General features: G+C 38.0%; 1 protein-coding gene across 1 annotated transcript in view; it reads left to right on the forward strand.

Annotated features, from left to right (window-relative positions):
* LOC122792349 (aprataxin and PNK-like factor) overlaps positions 1-15,673 on the forward strand; it is a 679,332-nt gene that overhangs the window by 225,422 nt on the left and 438,237 nt on the right. Inside the window, exon 3 of the mRNA XM_044060142.1 lies at positions 11,341-11,513. Within this exon, the coding sequence (XP_043916077.1) occupies positions 11,341-11,513 (173 nt within the window). The remainder of the gene's footprint in view (positions 1-11,340; positions 11,514-15,673) is intronic.

The raw sequence follows: 15,673 nt of genomic DNA on the forward strand, positions 1-15,673 counted from the left end.
AATGTAATCCTTTGGGTGGGCACTAGTTTGGATTTCTTTTTATTGATAGTGTACCCCAGGGAGGACAGTAGGGATTTTACAAAGGCCAGGTGCTTAAGCAGCTTTTCCTGACTGTCTACCTGAATCAGGCAGTTGTCTAAGTATGGGTAAATTAGTATATTTCTTTGCCTGTAAAAACAAATTGAAAACTCCAGCAGAGCTAGAACTTCCACTGAGTGACCTTCCAAACCTCTTGTATTAGAGGCACGTGGGATATATACACATGACCCTTTTGAACATCAGGTGTTTCAGCTAATTGGCAATTCTGAACGCCCATGACTTGTTTTGTCATTTTAATGGACAATTTCAGGCCAATAAAGCCCATCCCCACTAACTGTGGATATGTATATTTCAGCCTTGTTATGACCTTGTCAGCAAAGCTCAAGCAGAGTGTTTGACTAAGTATAAGAAACGCAGAGCTGTTATACCCAGCTGATGTCCATTATCATTAGAGTCACTGCAAAAATATCCCAAACAACAAACTAAAACAATAAGTGAGAAGGTCATTGAAAAAACATTCAGTAAAAAACAAAATGAAAACTCCATCAAAGCTAGAACTTCCACTGAGTGACCTCCCAAACCTCTTGTATCAGAGGCACATGGGATATATGCAAATGACCCTTATGTACATCAGGTGTTTCAGCTAATTGGCGATTCTGAATGCCCATGACTTGTTTCATCGTTTTAATGGACAATTTCAGGCCAATAAAGCCAAACTCCACTAACTGTGGATATGCATATTTCAGCCTTGTTATGACCTTGTCATCACAGCACAAGCAGAGTGTTTGACTAAGCATAAGAAACACAGGGCTGTTATATGTCCATTATCATTAGAGTCACTGCAAAAATATCCCAAACAAGAAACTAAAATAATAAGTAAGAAGGTCAGTCAGAATCGCCAATTAGCTGAAACACCTGATGCTCATAAGGGTCATTTGAATATATCCCATGTGCCTCTGATACAAAAGGTTTGGGAGATTACTCAGTGGAAGTTCTAGCTTTGCTGGAGTTTTCATTTTGTTTTTACTGATTGGTTTTTCAGTGACCTTCTCACTTATTGTTTTAGTGTATGTTTTTTTTGGAAGACCTGCTGTTGGATGGCTTACCAAAGCCATATCGGAATTCGAGGACTGAGAGCGAAAATATCTAGCTACAATAAGGGCCCGATGCCGTATAGTTCTGGCACTGAACAAAGCACAAAAGTGACAGCGAGAGACGTTGTGGTCTGGTCCCAAGCAAGTGATGCAGTAAGAATGAAAGTCTTGTGTGGTATTTGCTTTCCACAGGTGAGATAATTGTTAACTTTTTCTGAGAAAGGTTAGAGCTAGAAAAAAAGGATCTCCAATGGGGTACTTAGCTTTAGAAGACTTCAGCTTCAGTTCGGAAGATGAAACTCAGGTAGCAGCCGGATGGCACTCGTTTGAACTGCTTCTGCTTCAGGCTCTTCGGCAAGAAAGACTGATGTAATGGCGTCGGCTGCCGTAATTTATACTACTGACGACATGACGTCAGTCCTGAAGCAACAGCAACCAACGCAAAAATACTAAGCCTCTGGTATTTGGGCCGGCCGAGGGCTACCCTGGCAGGGATAACCCAAATGTGATGATTGTAGCAGTGAATACACTCAAACATCTGCATTTATGGTAAGTATACACAACTGTACTTTCTTAACTTTGCTGTTGTGCCAGAAGCCTCATCTTGGTGTGTTTATTTACCAGTTTAGATTGAGTTGTTTTTTGAGTTAATACAGAATGTTCATAAGATCATTCTTGAATTCATATTTATTTGTAATGTGGGGTATTAAGATGGCAAGGTCATCTGTGCAAAGAATTAGATTAGTGGAAGTTAAGATCAAAAGGGAGTTAATGAATACATATAGTTAAAAAGATGATGTCAAGGGGCCAAGCCTTGTGGGACTTCTTTGCACAAAATAACAGGAGAGGGGAGCAGAGGAGAGGAGGATATGACTGTAATTTGATTTTACATGATCTGTTAGTAAGAAAACTTTTAAATCAGCAGCTGACACCAGGGTCAAGGTCAATAGTGGACATAGTGTCTAAAAGTAGGTTTTGGCTAATCAGAGTGAAGACTTTGGTTGGATCAGTGAATATGACACGTTAGAAAAGATTCTTGTCAACAGCAGTGAGGATGGGTTCTGTAATAGAGCACAGAGCAACCTGCGTACTTTGACCCAGGGCAAAGGCATGCCTTTGTTAGGCTATGATGCCATATATGTGTGGGTAGCCTGAAGGTGATGATAATCTTTTTCCTAGAAGTTTGGCCCATGAAGAGTGATGAGAGATATGTCTGTAGTCTGAGGGCAGAGGAGTACGATAGATTTTAGGGAGGATAAATGGCCAGGGCAGCTTTCCAGAGGGAAGGAAAGGAATTTAGCATACAGATTGGCTAAATAAATGTTAGGAATGATAGGATAATGTTGTCTTTGCACAAAGTTAGAACACATGGGAAAATTCAGTGACTTCCAAATTTACCACTGTTTTGGGAGGCTATCTAGAAGTACTTGTTTAGGAGGGACTTTTCTAAAACAGATATGAGGGGTTGTGTGAAGTAGTGTAAATGAAGGTGGAAGGAAGGAGAGTGGAATAAAGAATGCTTAAAAGTTTTCAGGTAGAAATTTTATCATGTGTATCAGTTGCAATAGAAAGGCCATATTTATTCCGAACTGTAACTTTTCAGAACTTTTTATGGCTTGGAAACTGGTTTTCCCTGTAAAAGTTGTCTTTTTGTTGCCTAACAGCTATGTGTGGAAGTCTGTCTTAATTGGAAGACTTTTCTGTGAGGTAGCCCAAGCTTTGTCTCGTTTTTCCAGGTAGCTAAGCATTTTCTTTTGTTTCATGAAGTGAGGGAGATCCCTAGATATCAGACCTTACTGCCTTTTTTGTAGATACAAATCTGAGGTATGTATGTATGTATTTTTTAAAAAAATAAGCTAGTGAGTGCCTGAGTGGTGTAGTCTGTGCATGTATTTATTTATTTGTTTGTTTAACTGGGTAGAGCACTGATCTCCATGGACTTTTTTCAGAGATGTATGAATACTGGTAGAAATAAGGACCTATCAAATTCATGGTGTCTGGTCTTCAAACCCAGTTTAAAGGTCATAGGAAATGAATATAGGAAACTGAGAGAACCTTAGTCTCTAGGCTTTTAGCAATAATTTCCTGAATATTCTGTAATTTTATAATAGTTTTCAGTATTTGTTTTAAAATGTAACTTCAGCCATATAACAGTCTGCAGTGTAACTAAACTTTAAAGACAGCTTCAGAGTCTTCCATTAGTAACAGTACTGAGCCATATCCTGGACTGTTTATAAAATAAAGGAAAACCAGCTCCCAAGCAGTTTACTAAGAAGTGGTTTGAGAGGTACTTGACACTGTGAGAGTCTTTACTAAAATATATTAATTTAGTGCCATTATCTTGTACTACACTTGATGTTTAACTTTTGTTGCCAGAAGAATGTATCACTCCTATGCGATTTCATGCTTTGTTTTTTACTAGGGTAACAAGACTGTTTTCAATCTGGTAAATTATAATGGGTAGACGTTTTGTATTACTAAAGCATTTATCTTACAGAAGGGTTAATGCTTAACATTAACGAAATGAGTATATGCTTAGGGTTTTCCCTGACTTAAAATTCATGTCATTGTTTTCCAGTTTGTAAGCTTTTTTGTATACTTTGCCCCTTATTTGCCAACCATCAAGCCTCTCACAACTCTAGAGGGCCATCAGACAGTCAATCATATAAGTTGGTTGTGCCCTTTCTGGCATCCTAACAGCACGTGTCCTTTTTCTTTTAAATCCTAGCATCTCCCCTTGGGAAAGAGACATGATCTATGTCACTGCTGCAACCACTATGCCTCCTCATCTGCATGCATACTTCTGTACACTTGCTGAGGAAAGCCACTGCATTCACAACTTTGTAAGCTGAACCCCATGCACCAAGATAGCCCCCAAACATCACCAACTCTCCTCTGAGGTATTGCAGCAAAGAATGGCACTGTTTTGCCCACTTCCTGAAAATAACAATCATAATGTTACATTAGTGTACATTAGAACATTTGAATAGCTGTGCAAATACTTTAGAAAATCAGTGGAGTAAACTGTGTCAGTGATTAGTACCTAGCAACTAAAGTAACTAGCCGCAGCAAAAGTGTTTACATCTCAAGCATAATAAATGCCAAGAGAAACCTTGGGAAAACTGCATGATTAGATACAGCCCAAATTTACATTGCTACCCTTGGACTCTGAGCGTACCTGTTTCATAGCTTTAGGATATACTGTACACTCAGTGGATATTTCATTAAGCACACTTTAGACTAGGAAAAAAAATTAAAATACAGTTAATGAAATGGCTAAATCAAGTTATTCCTTTCTGTTGTAAACAGAGCCCATCTTTTGGCAGATGGCTGTGCTGATGTACCTTCCTGATAAATGTAATAAAATTCAGGACTCTTGCACACCAGGAAAGGGGAGTAATCCCCCCTTACAACACCCCCCAATAATGAAGTTTTCTATAAGGTGTACAAAGACGCTTTCAGATTCATTATGTGTTGTCATACTCCTCCTCTTTCTCAACCTTACTGTTTCACTTCACTTCACTATTTATGGTAAAGGTCACTTGTATTTTGGGGACACTCTCAGGATCATGCACAAGCTGCTTGGCCACCTAAACAGCTCCATAATTCCATGTGGGAATAATATGTTACAACTTCAAATAGTGAATTCTATAGCTCATGTCAGCAGCAGCAGAACAAACTCCACAGTGTAGCAGCAGCAGTCGATGAAGGAAACAGACCAGAAATATACCACAGCTTTTTCATTTCTATGTACCATTAATGCATTATTTTTACAAGGTGGCAAACGTGTGGTGAAATGAAGAAATTTAAGTCCAAGTAAGGATTCTTAATGTGGGCAACATGTTCTACTTTGTGAATGTTAAATGCAAAAAACATAAAGACTGTAATTGTAACATTGCCACTGTTATTCTAAACTGTTGACATAATACAATATCTTATAAGACTGAAAAGGTCAGAATTTATGTAATGGTGATTTTCAAAAGCAAGTCATCTGCTGCAGTGTCATTTATTCCACAGAGGTTATGAAGCTATGCATGTTGAAAGTAGACTCATCATTTGCCTTACCTTCTTTCCATAGCTCATTCAACTCTAATAGAATGCATAGGTCAGTTTTTCACTTGCCACCATTTGTGGCAATCAACCTTTCGACACATGCTTTCATCAGTGTGTCAACTAGCCCTAGAAACAGCTTAATCTACATGAAACATAAGACATAAAAAGGATTTGGCAGAGTAAAACAAATTGGTGTCTTACAGACAGTGGATCTGAATGAATGCTGCACATAGTTACTTCCCAGAAAATGAAAAAAAAAATGCAGTTAAACGGCCATGTGAAATGTCCTTGTATGATGGGGTAACCTAAAGTAGGCTAACAGATATCTGTAGTGTCCAAGACAGGGGCTCCACTAAAGAAGGCAGATACCTTTCAGTACCTTGACCAATTTCTTGGAGCAGTAATATTTCATTAAAGTGTCATTTTCCTTCTGTTAAATTACATATGTAAGTTGGTCACCTTTCATCATTTCTGCCTTTTTTTTAAACTAACAGCTTCAGTAACACTTAACTGTTTTCTGAGTCTGTTTTGCATTCCCTTGTCCTTGTCCCACTTCAGTTTTATAAAATATTTGGGCCCAGGTTGTAAACACATGCTTGTTATTTTCATGGCATCACGCATCACAAAGAGTTTTGTATTAAAACAGCTAATTTCTCTCACTTCATTTTTTTTCTGAACATCATCTACCTTTTTCATAGTATTAACATACTTTCTACTTGCATTTGTTACTGTAACTTACTGTTCGTAGTTCATGTAACTGCTATCAAAGTATACCACGTAAAGCAGTGGAGTTGTATTCTACTTGTTTTTGTTTGTATGCCAAGTTAGTCATCTTTGTCAGTTATGTACAGAACTACTTGTAAGCATTCTGACTGAATGACTGTATACACACTTGCACAGCATATAAAAAGCTGCAGAATTTTTACAGAGTTTCTGCTGCAAAATGTGAAACAAAATAAATAAGTACACTAAAAAAGCTGATCATAATCAACTAAGGTTTTACTGCAAAACAAACTAGCTGAGCAAGATAACATTTATCCTGTTGGCTTATTTATTGTCCAGCAAAAAGCACTCACAACTACTGACACTTTTATAATTTATGTTTAGCAGCCCAGGTCAATTGCACATCAGTGATCATTATTTATTTATTTAGTTATTAAGTATTTATTTACATTTCCAGAAACACAACGAAACCCACAGCGTTAGCAGGTGCTATAGTTCAAAGTGGTGTAATCCAAACAGGCACAAGAAAATATATAAAATCTCTGTTTATTCGAAAAACAAAACTCCAGATAAGCGCTTTCTCATTGCTGCTTCATCAGATCTCAGGGAAAACAACATAAAATTCACATCATTAAATACTTTAATAATTAATCAATCAAAAATTAACAATATAGAGTCCATCAGCATTTCAAAGGGCAATGCTCTTGTAAGAAAAAGGAATCATGCGATATATACACTCATCGAAGCATAAACTTAAAATGAAACAACAATTAACCTATAAAAACTGTTAAAAAATTGTATATGTATACAATCAATAAAAATCCTACATATAACAAAAGAATACAAGAAATATACATAGGACAAAAACAGAGATTATCAAATAGTACATGAAATTACACATGCTGCCCTAAAATTGTGATGCAAAAACTATATATATATGTGTATATAAAAAATATATATTTGTATGTACAAATTGGATCTCTTATAAGAATGGAGATTTATATAGAAAAGGAGTATGTGGGGGACAAAGCAAAGATTGTCATACATTCTATTTATTTATCCTACATTTCACTTAACATTTCTCCTTTGCCTCAATCTAGGCCTAATTGAGGCTCTCTCATTCAGACCCGAACCTTTGTCCGCTTTCAGTGTTATTATCCACTCTGTCTCTTTCCCTTCTGTATATGTTCTAATATCACCCCCTCTGGGATTGGGATGTATCACTTCCAATACTTTAAAAGAGAATTTATGTTGTACATTCGTCATAATGATATGCTTAGCTAAAGCATTTTGAGTGGTACCCTTCTTCATGTGATAAATATGTTCCCTCATCCGGTCCCTGAGGGGGCGATTAGTCTTGCCAACGTAAAAGGAAGTACATAGTTGGCATCTAGCTAAATAGATGACATGTGATGTCATGCAATCAGCTGTCACAAGTGTTTGATAGTATTTCCCACTATCCGGATGAAGAAACCCAGGTGTACTATCTATCTGTCTAACTAATCCACCCATGAGACCGATAGTGTCAGGTCGAGGCTGGGTGACTGAGCACTTATCTGTTTACGTAGAGAAGCACCTTAGACCAGTGCTAAATTCCAACAGAATTGTTTTAAAAGATTCCAAACAGTTCTTACTTGACTTGTATGACTGTGTTAAGGATGTGAGCATCACATTTGACTATTTCTTTGTCACATTCGATGTTCAGTCCTTGTTCACAGTCATACCTAACAGTACAGGTTTATTGTATGTTACTGATTACTTAAGGGCACACAGTAGTTATACCCCTGTGAACATTGATTTAATAACATGCTTCTTGGAATTAGTCTTGGAACATAACCTGTTTACGTTTAATGATTATGTATATAAACAAAAAGATGGCGTAGCTATGGGCACTCCTTGTGCCAATAGCTACGCCAATATGTATTTGGCTCACTGGGAAGAACATGTTTTATTTGAAGAAGAATTATTTAAACAGCATGTAGTGTTTTATCGTCGTTTTGTTGATGATTTATTTGTTTTGTGGAGAGGCACTTTGGAACAACTAGAGACATTTCTTACAATCATGAATAGTCTCACCACTTGCCTCAAATTTACCATGAAATATTCACAATACAAATTAGATTTTCTTGATATGTATATTGAGAGGATTGATGATAATAACATTAACACAGGCGTGTTCCGGAAGAGTTGTTATAGTAACAACTTACTTGTTAGATCGAGCATGCACCCTCCTTATGTCTTCAAAAATATAATTAGAGGACAAGCAATTAGAGCCTCAAGACTCAATCCTCTTGATTCTGGGTTTGAGACAGAGCTGAATGACTTGAGGGATAGACTGTGCCTTAGAGGCTATAATATTAAAGAAGTTAATACACATCTTAATGATGTCTCAGAAGTTAGATCTACTAAAGGGCTGCCATATTTTGGACCAGTTGAGTCAGCATTTTTGCCCGTTGTTGGTACTGATGCCACTCGAGGCTTAAGGTTTACGACTTATTATTCCTCTGATTGTTATGAACTCAGAGAGGTAATAAGTAAACACTGGGGAATATTATGTACAAGTGATGATATCAAAAACATAGTAGGGGATAAACCAAGATTCTTATATAAGAATAAAAATAACTTGAAAAGGAGATTATGTTCCACATTTAATAGTGATAAAAGCAGGACAGATGGTTATACCCAACCATGTGGACGGTGCAATTTTTGTTGCTACATAGATAGTACACCTGGGTTTCTTCATCCGGATAGTGGGAAATACTATCAAACACTTGTGACAGCTGATTGCATGACATCACATGTCATCTATTTAGCTAGATGCCAACTATGTACTTCCTTTTACGTTGGCAAGACTAATCGCCCCCTCAGGGACCGGATGAGGGAACATATTTATCACATGAAGAAGGGTACCACTCAAAATGCTTTAGCTAAGCATATCATTATGACGAATGTACAACATAAATTCTCTTTTAAAGTATTGGAAGTGATACATCCCAATCCCAGAGGGGGTGATATTAGAACATATACAGAAGGGAAAGAGACAGAGTGGATAATAACACTGAAAGCGGACAAAGGTTCGGGTCTGAATGAGAGAGCCTCAATTAGACCTAGATTGAGGCAAAGGAGAAATGTTAAGTGAAATGTAGGATAAATAAATAGAATGTACGATAATCTTTGCTTTGTCCCCCGCATACTCCTTTTCAATATAAATATCCATTCTTATAAGAGATCCAATTTGTACATACAAATATATATTTTTTATATACACATATATATATAGTTTTTACATCACAATTTTAGGGCAGCATGTGTAATTTCTTGTACTATCTGATAATTTCTGTTTTTGTCCTATGTATATTTCTTGTATTCTTTTGTTATATGTAGGATTTTTATTGATTGTATACATATACAATTTTTTAACAGTTTTTATAGGTTAATTGTTGTTTCATTTTAAGTTTATGCTTCGATGAGTGTATACATCGCATGATCCCTTTTTCTTACAAGAGCATTGCCCTTTGAAATGCTGATGGACTCTATATTGTTAATTTTTGATTGATTAATTATTAGAGTATTTAATGATGTGAATTTTATGTTGTTTTCCCTGAGATCTGATGAAGCAGCAATGCGAAAGCGCTTATCTGGAGTTTTGTTTTTCGAATAAACAGAGATTTTATATATTTTCTTGTGCCTGTTTGGATTACACCACTTTGAACTATAGCACCTGCTAACGCTGTGGGTTTCGTTGTGTTTCTGTTTACGAATTTGTTTCCTGGTAAACCCTAGCGCTAACCTGAAGCAAGACAAGCTTCATTCATTTATTTACATTTGTTGAACGGGAGTGTCCGACTGGACATAGGTTCATTTTCAGCGGAGGCCCGAGAAGAAAAGCTCCACAGTTAAAATATACAGACAATAGTTGCATTGGATTTACATAGCAATTAATTTGATCAACATAGCAATTAACAATTACATAGCTACAGATGAACATAGTACATCAGTAGGCAACTAGATTTTATTTATTTTACATTTGTTAACCGGGCTAGTCTAACTGGATATATTTCCATTTTCAGTAGTGGCCCGGGGAGAAAAGCTCCAGTAGTAGACAAATTGATTATAAAATTTGAAATAAAAATACAAGTGATGCAAATCATAGTTGATACATAGTAAATGAAAGTAGTTAAGTAAAGATACTAGAAGAAGTGAATAAAAAAATGGAGATAAAAGATGACATGTACATTAATATAAAAGTTACAAATATTATGTGCTAAATTAATTACACAAAAAAGTGAGAAAAGGGTCTGAACAAATAATGAAAATAAGAGTGTTTTGTGATCAACAACAGTATAAAGTCCAGCAGTCTGTTCCATTGTGCTCACCAGTTCATTTCTGCTTTATCATCTGCGAAGTACATAACAGACATTAACAATTGTTACAATAAGAAGTTCCTGCTGTATAATAAGTAGTTAGGCTTATGAGCATCCAAGCGTGCTATAATCAAGGTAGTTAGTGGGGTGGAAAGAAAGTTAGTTGGTGGATGATATTAGAATCAAAGTCTTAACACTGCTAGCTTATGCATTAGTAACCTCTGCTGTTGAGTGAGTGAAGTGGACATTGGGTATGTATGAATGAAATGCTGAAGAGGACTTTCACATGAATCTGTTTGGCTTTACTATGTTCACGGATGAGTGAATGAACATTATGAATTTGAGTATGACTGACTCCATGACTTTGAGAGAAAGAGACTGACTGTGTGTGTGTGTGTGTGTGTGTGTGTGTGTGTGTGTGTGTGTGTGTGTGTGTGTGTGTATGTTTGTGGACAAAAATAATTTTTAATCATCTTAACATACTTCTTAGTCTGTGCAGTGTCTTAGTCTGAGACGCAGAATACAGAAAGTGGTTGCTAGGGGAAATGGGAGACAGAGCTTGAAATTGTGACTATCCTACTCAGATCAGGACAGGTGGCAACTCTGCTTATGCCTAGTGGCCTTACCTTGTTAACGAATTAGTACAAAAATTCTTATTTCATTAAGGCATGGTTTTGCACTGCATTGTTTTGGACATGCTGCTCTTTTACTTTGTGTGTTACTGCAAGACGGTTTACAGTTTATTCCGTTATTTTCTTTTGAGATGGAACTGTAACAGATTTGCTTTATGTTAGGGGGGAACTCCTTCAACCAAGATTTCCAGGAGGGTACTTTGAATATTGGAGTATCCATAGCGGAGTGCTTGTCTGATGTTATTGTTTGATGATTATTTAACTGGTGTGATCTGTTGAAATTATCCAACAACCCAGTATTATGCTCATTGAATAAATGCTGTTTCATATAATTTGTTCTTGAAAACAGTAGTAGAGTTTATGAAATTTAGCAAAAAAATAGTTATACATCTCAGCTGCAAAATATAGTCATTTTCATATGATTTTAAATTACAGACCCACATAAATCCATGTTTTTATCAGCCGTCTGATAAAGATGAGCAGCAGGTTCTGGAAAAAGACAAATGGTACCCACTATACAAAGGAGACATTTTTTCTTTGCTGCCTGACAAATATATATTCAGAGTCATTTCTACTGACTCTGACTCTGATACAGATGCCACACTGAAGTAAGTTATTATAAAGAGATTAAAAAAATGTTCATATTCGAAGAATGATTAAATTGCATGTCTGATCTAAAAGTATTTGCGCATTTGTTTTGTGTCTAAATATTCTGAAAACAAACTGTTTGTTTCCTTCCTTTTTATGGATGGTACACATATATTTAGTTTTAAATTTATAGACTGTCTTTACTGGATTAAGAAACAGTAACATGTTTTCAGGACTAACCTGGAGCTTTTGTTTGGCTACAAGAGTTGCAAAGTATGCTGGTGGAGTTTGTAGGACTTACCCAGGAATTCATTAACGTTCGTGCTAGAAAGGCCGTCTGAGTGATGTGCCCATTTGCAGTGCAGAAACATGCTAGCTGTGATGAGGTAAGACCTCATTGTTACGAACAAACAAGACTTGGCGCCTTCGCCTGTTTCATGTAGGCATCATCAGAGTCATTAGTCTTAGTTGTTAATGTTCATAGGTTGTTAATGTTTTTAGGTTAGTGCTAGGCTAACTGACCTTGTGGGCCATTTTAAGCCTAGCCAGTTACCCCATGTGAGAATCAAACCCAGCACCTTGTGTCTGCAAGGTAAACACCTTAACCATTATGCCATCCTCACACCCCTACACATAAGGATCTGTAATGAATGTTACTCTAGTAACACCAGAATGCATGATAATGGTTTTACCTTTTAATCAAGATTCTGTGTCATTAAAAAGGGTTATTTATAACTGCTGGGATTCATCAGTGAGTTGAAAAATAAGTTGGGTGAATGCCCTGTGGCGACTTACAACAGAGGAAGGAACTTGAAGGAATCCTTCGAGATTAATAAAGATGACCCATATAATTTTTGTAGCTCTTTGATGAGCAAATGTTGCATGTATAGGTTTTGTAGGTTTATACCTGAAGGTCCATATGTGACTGTTGAAGGGTATGGAAAGACCATCCAGTGTCCAGGACGAGCCACCTGTAACACCAAAATGGTGGTATACATTGGACTTTGTGGTTCTTGCCCTGCATTTTATGTAGGGAAAACCAACCATAGGTTACGTGATAGAATGGCAGAACATCTTAGGGACATAAAAAACAGAAACAACAGTAATGCTTTATTTTATCACAGTGAAATTTGTGAGGGTTTTAAGAAATTTGTCTTTTTTGTTATAGATAGAGTAAAATATAATGATGGGGGGGGTGATGACAAAACATTACCTGAGCAGACGGAGACACTGTGGCAATTGAGATTAAATGCACAGTGTCCCTGGGTATAAATGATAATTGTTCTATGAATAGTATATTAAAATTAAGGTCTGTGCAAACATGAACCTTCTTTTTTGTGTGCATATGATGAGAACTTAATCTGGTTTTAAAGGTTGCAAATGTATGTCAGTATTTTGGCTTGGTCTTTATAAATGTGAATGAACATTGTTAATTGTTTTAATTTTTTAATGGGTTGAATTGTACTATAAAAAAGGATTTAATGTGCAAGACCAATGACTCTGATGATGTGTACATGAAACAGGCGAAAACGCTAAGTCTTGGTTGTTTTTATTAATAAACACCTTCTTTCTGTGAAACTGTGGCGTTGTGGTGGCCTATATTATTTTTATTTGGGCTTTATACATCACCTAGTGGGATTTATTTTTTTGTGGTTCTTGCTGTTGGAAGACCTCATTATTAGCTAATTTGTATGTTTCCTGAATCACATGTGCTACCATGACATGCAGATCATGGCAGATCTGCATGTTGTAGCAGTGACCTGCTGCTCATGTAGGCAATGGAATCCCCTGTCCAGTCTCACACACAAACACACACACACACACACACACACACACACACACACACACACACACACACACACACACACACACGTACATGAACACAAATATGTACACACACACACAGCCCCTGTATGTGCCCATTCCTTCTGTGGAGCCACACCACCCCCATAATACAGTATGTATTATATATTATGGCAAATATGTGTTAAGATGTGGTAACCTAGTGTTTCCCCCCACCACTGATGTCTAGTTTATATTGTCAGTGCTGTTATGGCATTTTGAGTCATCCCTGGTGGCCTTGTGGATGTTCTTCGTGTTTCACTGTTACAGTCATTACATTTGGGTAATCCTGCTGGCAGGTTGCCCTCAGTCAGCCTGAATTTCAAAGTCCTGGGTCCTTCATCGGCTGCTGTCGCCCCTTCCCTGATGTCAGGTCGTCAGGGGTACAGGTATAAAAGATGCGGCCGACACCATTTTCTTTAGTCTTTCTTGCTGCGCGGTGCCTGAAGCAGGAGCAGTTCGCAAGTGCCGGTCGGCCAACTCTTGAGATGTTCGTGTTTGAGTTTCAGATCCGAAGTCTTCAGTAAAGCTAAGTACCCCGTTGGGGAAACCTTTTTCTTGCTCCAGACCGATGTCAGAAAAAGTTAATAATTGTGTTTCTTGTGGAAAGCAAATACCTCATAAGGACTTTCATTCTTACTGTATTCCTTGCCTAGGCCCTGATCACAACGTTGCTGGGTGTCAGTTTTGTGCTAGATTTAACCAACGCACTATTAAGCGTCGGTATGATTTTGCTTTAAACTATTTTGGACGCCGGTTTAATTACCCAGAAATGTCATCGGATAGCCATTCCACTACCGGAGTTCATAAAAACATAGAGAAAAGGAAAGAGATAGACAACCAAGGCCCAAAACCGACAACGAAGCTTCTTCTAAGCCAGTCGCTGGTTCTCAGTGAGGTGCTTTCGCACCCCCTGACACCCGCTACTTTAGAGTTGCAGGCCGCTACCGACTCCCACGTGGAGTCGGCCATGCCGCTGGAAACTCAAGGTATTGGAGCCTCAGATACTATTCCTTCAGATGGGTCTGGAGCCGCTGAGCAGGCACCGGCTTTTGAGGGTGTATTCAGACCTAAACATCTTTACATAAAACCAACCTCAGCTTCAAAGACAAAGACTAAGGCACCTTCTAAAGCAAAGAAACAAACTCAAGAGCCACGTGGACAGGCCTCTATGCCCAAACAACAGATGCTGAAAATGGCTGAAGACTTAATTACCTTGATCAGGGGTTCCCATCCCCCTCCTGATAAGAGGCCTAGGCAAGAGACTATGAATCTTCAGATCAGGTTTCTATTGTTTCCTCTTCTGATCAGGAATATTCTCTTCCCCCCCATGAGGATTCTGATGCTGAAGAATCCATACCTTCAGTTTCTCCTCCCGAGGACTATTCCTTTGTGGAAACCTTGCATACCATGTGGGAGCATTTCCACTGGGAGAGCCAAGATGTTTCAGAATCTAAAAAGAGGCTCAGGGATTTCCTTTTACTTCCTCAACACAGGGCCACTAGCCATTCCACTTGTGTTAGATATTGTAGATGATGTGTTTTCGGAGTCTAGTCTCACCCCTGACTCCTTACCTCCAGCTCCTGTTAAGCCTGACAGATATTACAGGGTTCCTGACTCTCTCAAATTCCTTTTTAAAAACCCTGCTGCAGACCCAGAAACTATTTCTCAGGGTCCCAAAGGAGTTAAGGCTTCCGCTGCAAAAAACCCTGCCCCCTCTGACAGAGATTCTAGGGCACTGGATAGATGGGGAAAAAGGGTTTACACATCTGCTACCTTGGCTATAAGGGCCTTAAACTGTCAGTTTCATATGCTTAAATATCAGCAACATGTCATGGCATTGCTTAAACAGAAAATGTTATTAAACTCTGAATGTGCAGAAAACAAGGAAATGCAGGATTTATTGCATGCAGCTGAACAAGTTGGAAAGCATACTTTGCAATGTGGTTTTGATTCTTTGGAGGCCTCCTGCAGGGCCGCTGTTACAGGTTCTGTAATTAGGAGGCATGCTTGGTTAAAGGAACAAAATCTGCCTGATCATGTCAAAGTTAAATTATTAGATGCACCTTTACAGCAAGATACTTTGTTTCATGTTAAGGCAGAGGAAGTGTTAAAGAAGATGGAGGACAAAGCTAAATCTATGCAAACTTTCAAAGATTTTTTACAAGTACAGCCACTTAGGTTTAGTAGACACTGGCCTACAAAGAATTGTTCCTTTCCTGTGTCAGACAGACCTCAAAGGGGCAGATCCGGATGCCCTAGAGGCAGATCCCAGGCACAAGGTTCCTACAGGTCAAAGCAGTGGGGTGCTTCTACCTCCAAAGTTGGAGAAGACAAA

This window comes from Protopterus annectens, chromosome 1.part2 (assembly GCF_019279795.1).
Source record: "Protopterus annectens isolate FY-2018-M chromosome 1.part2, PAN1.0, whole genome shotgun sequence".
NCBI lineage: Eukaryota > Metazoa > Chordata > Ceratodontiformes > Protopteridae > Protopterus > Protopterus annectens.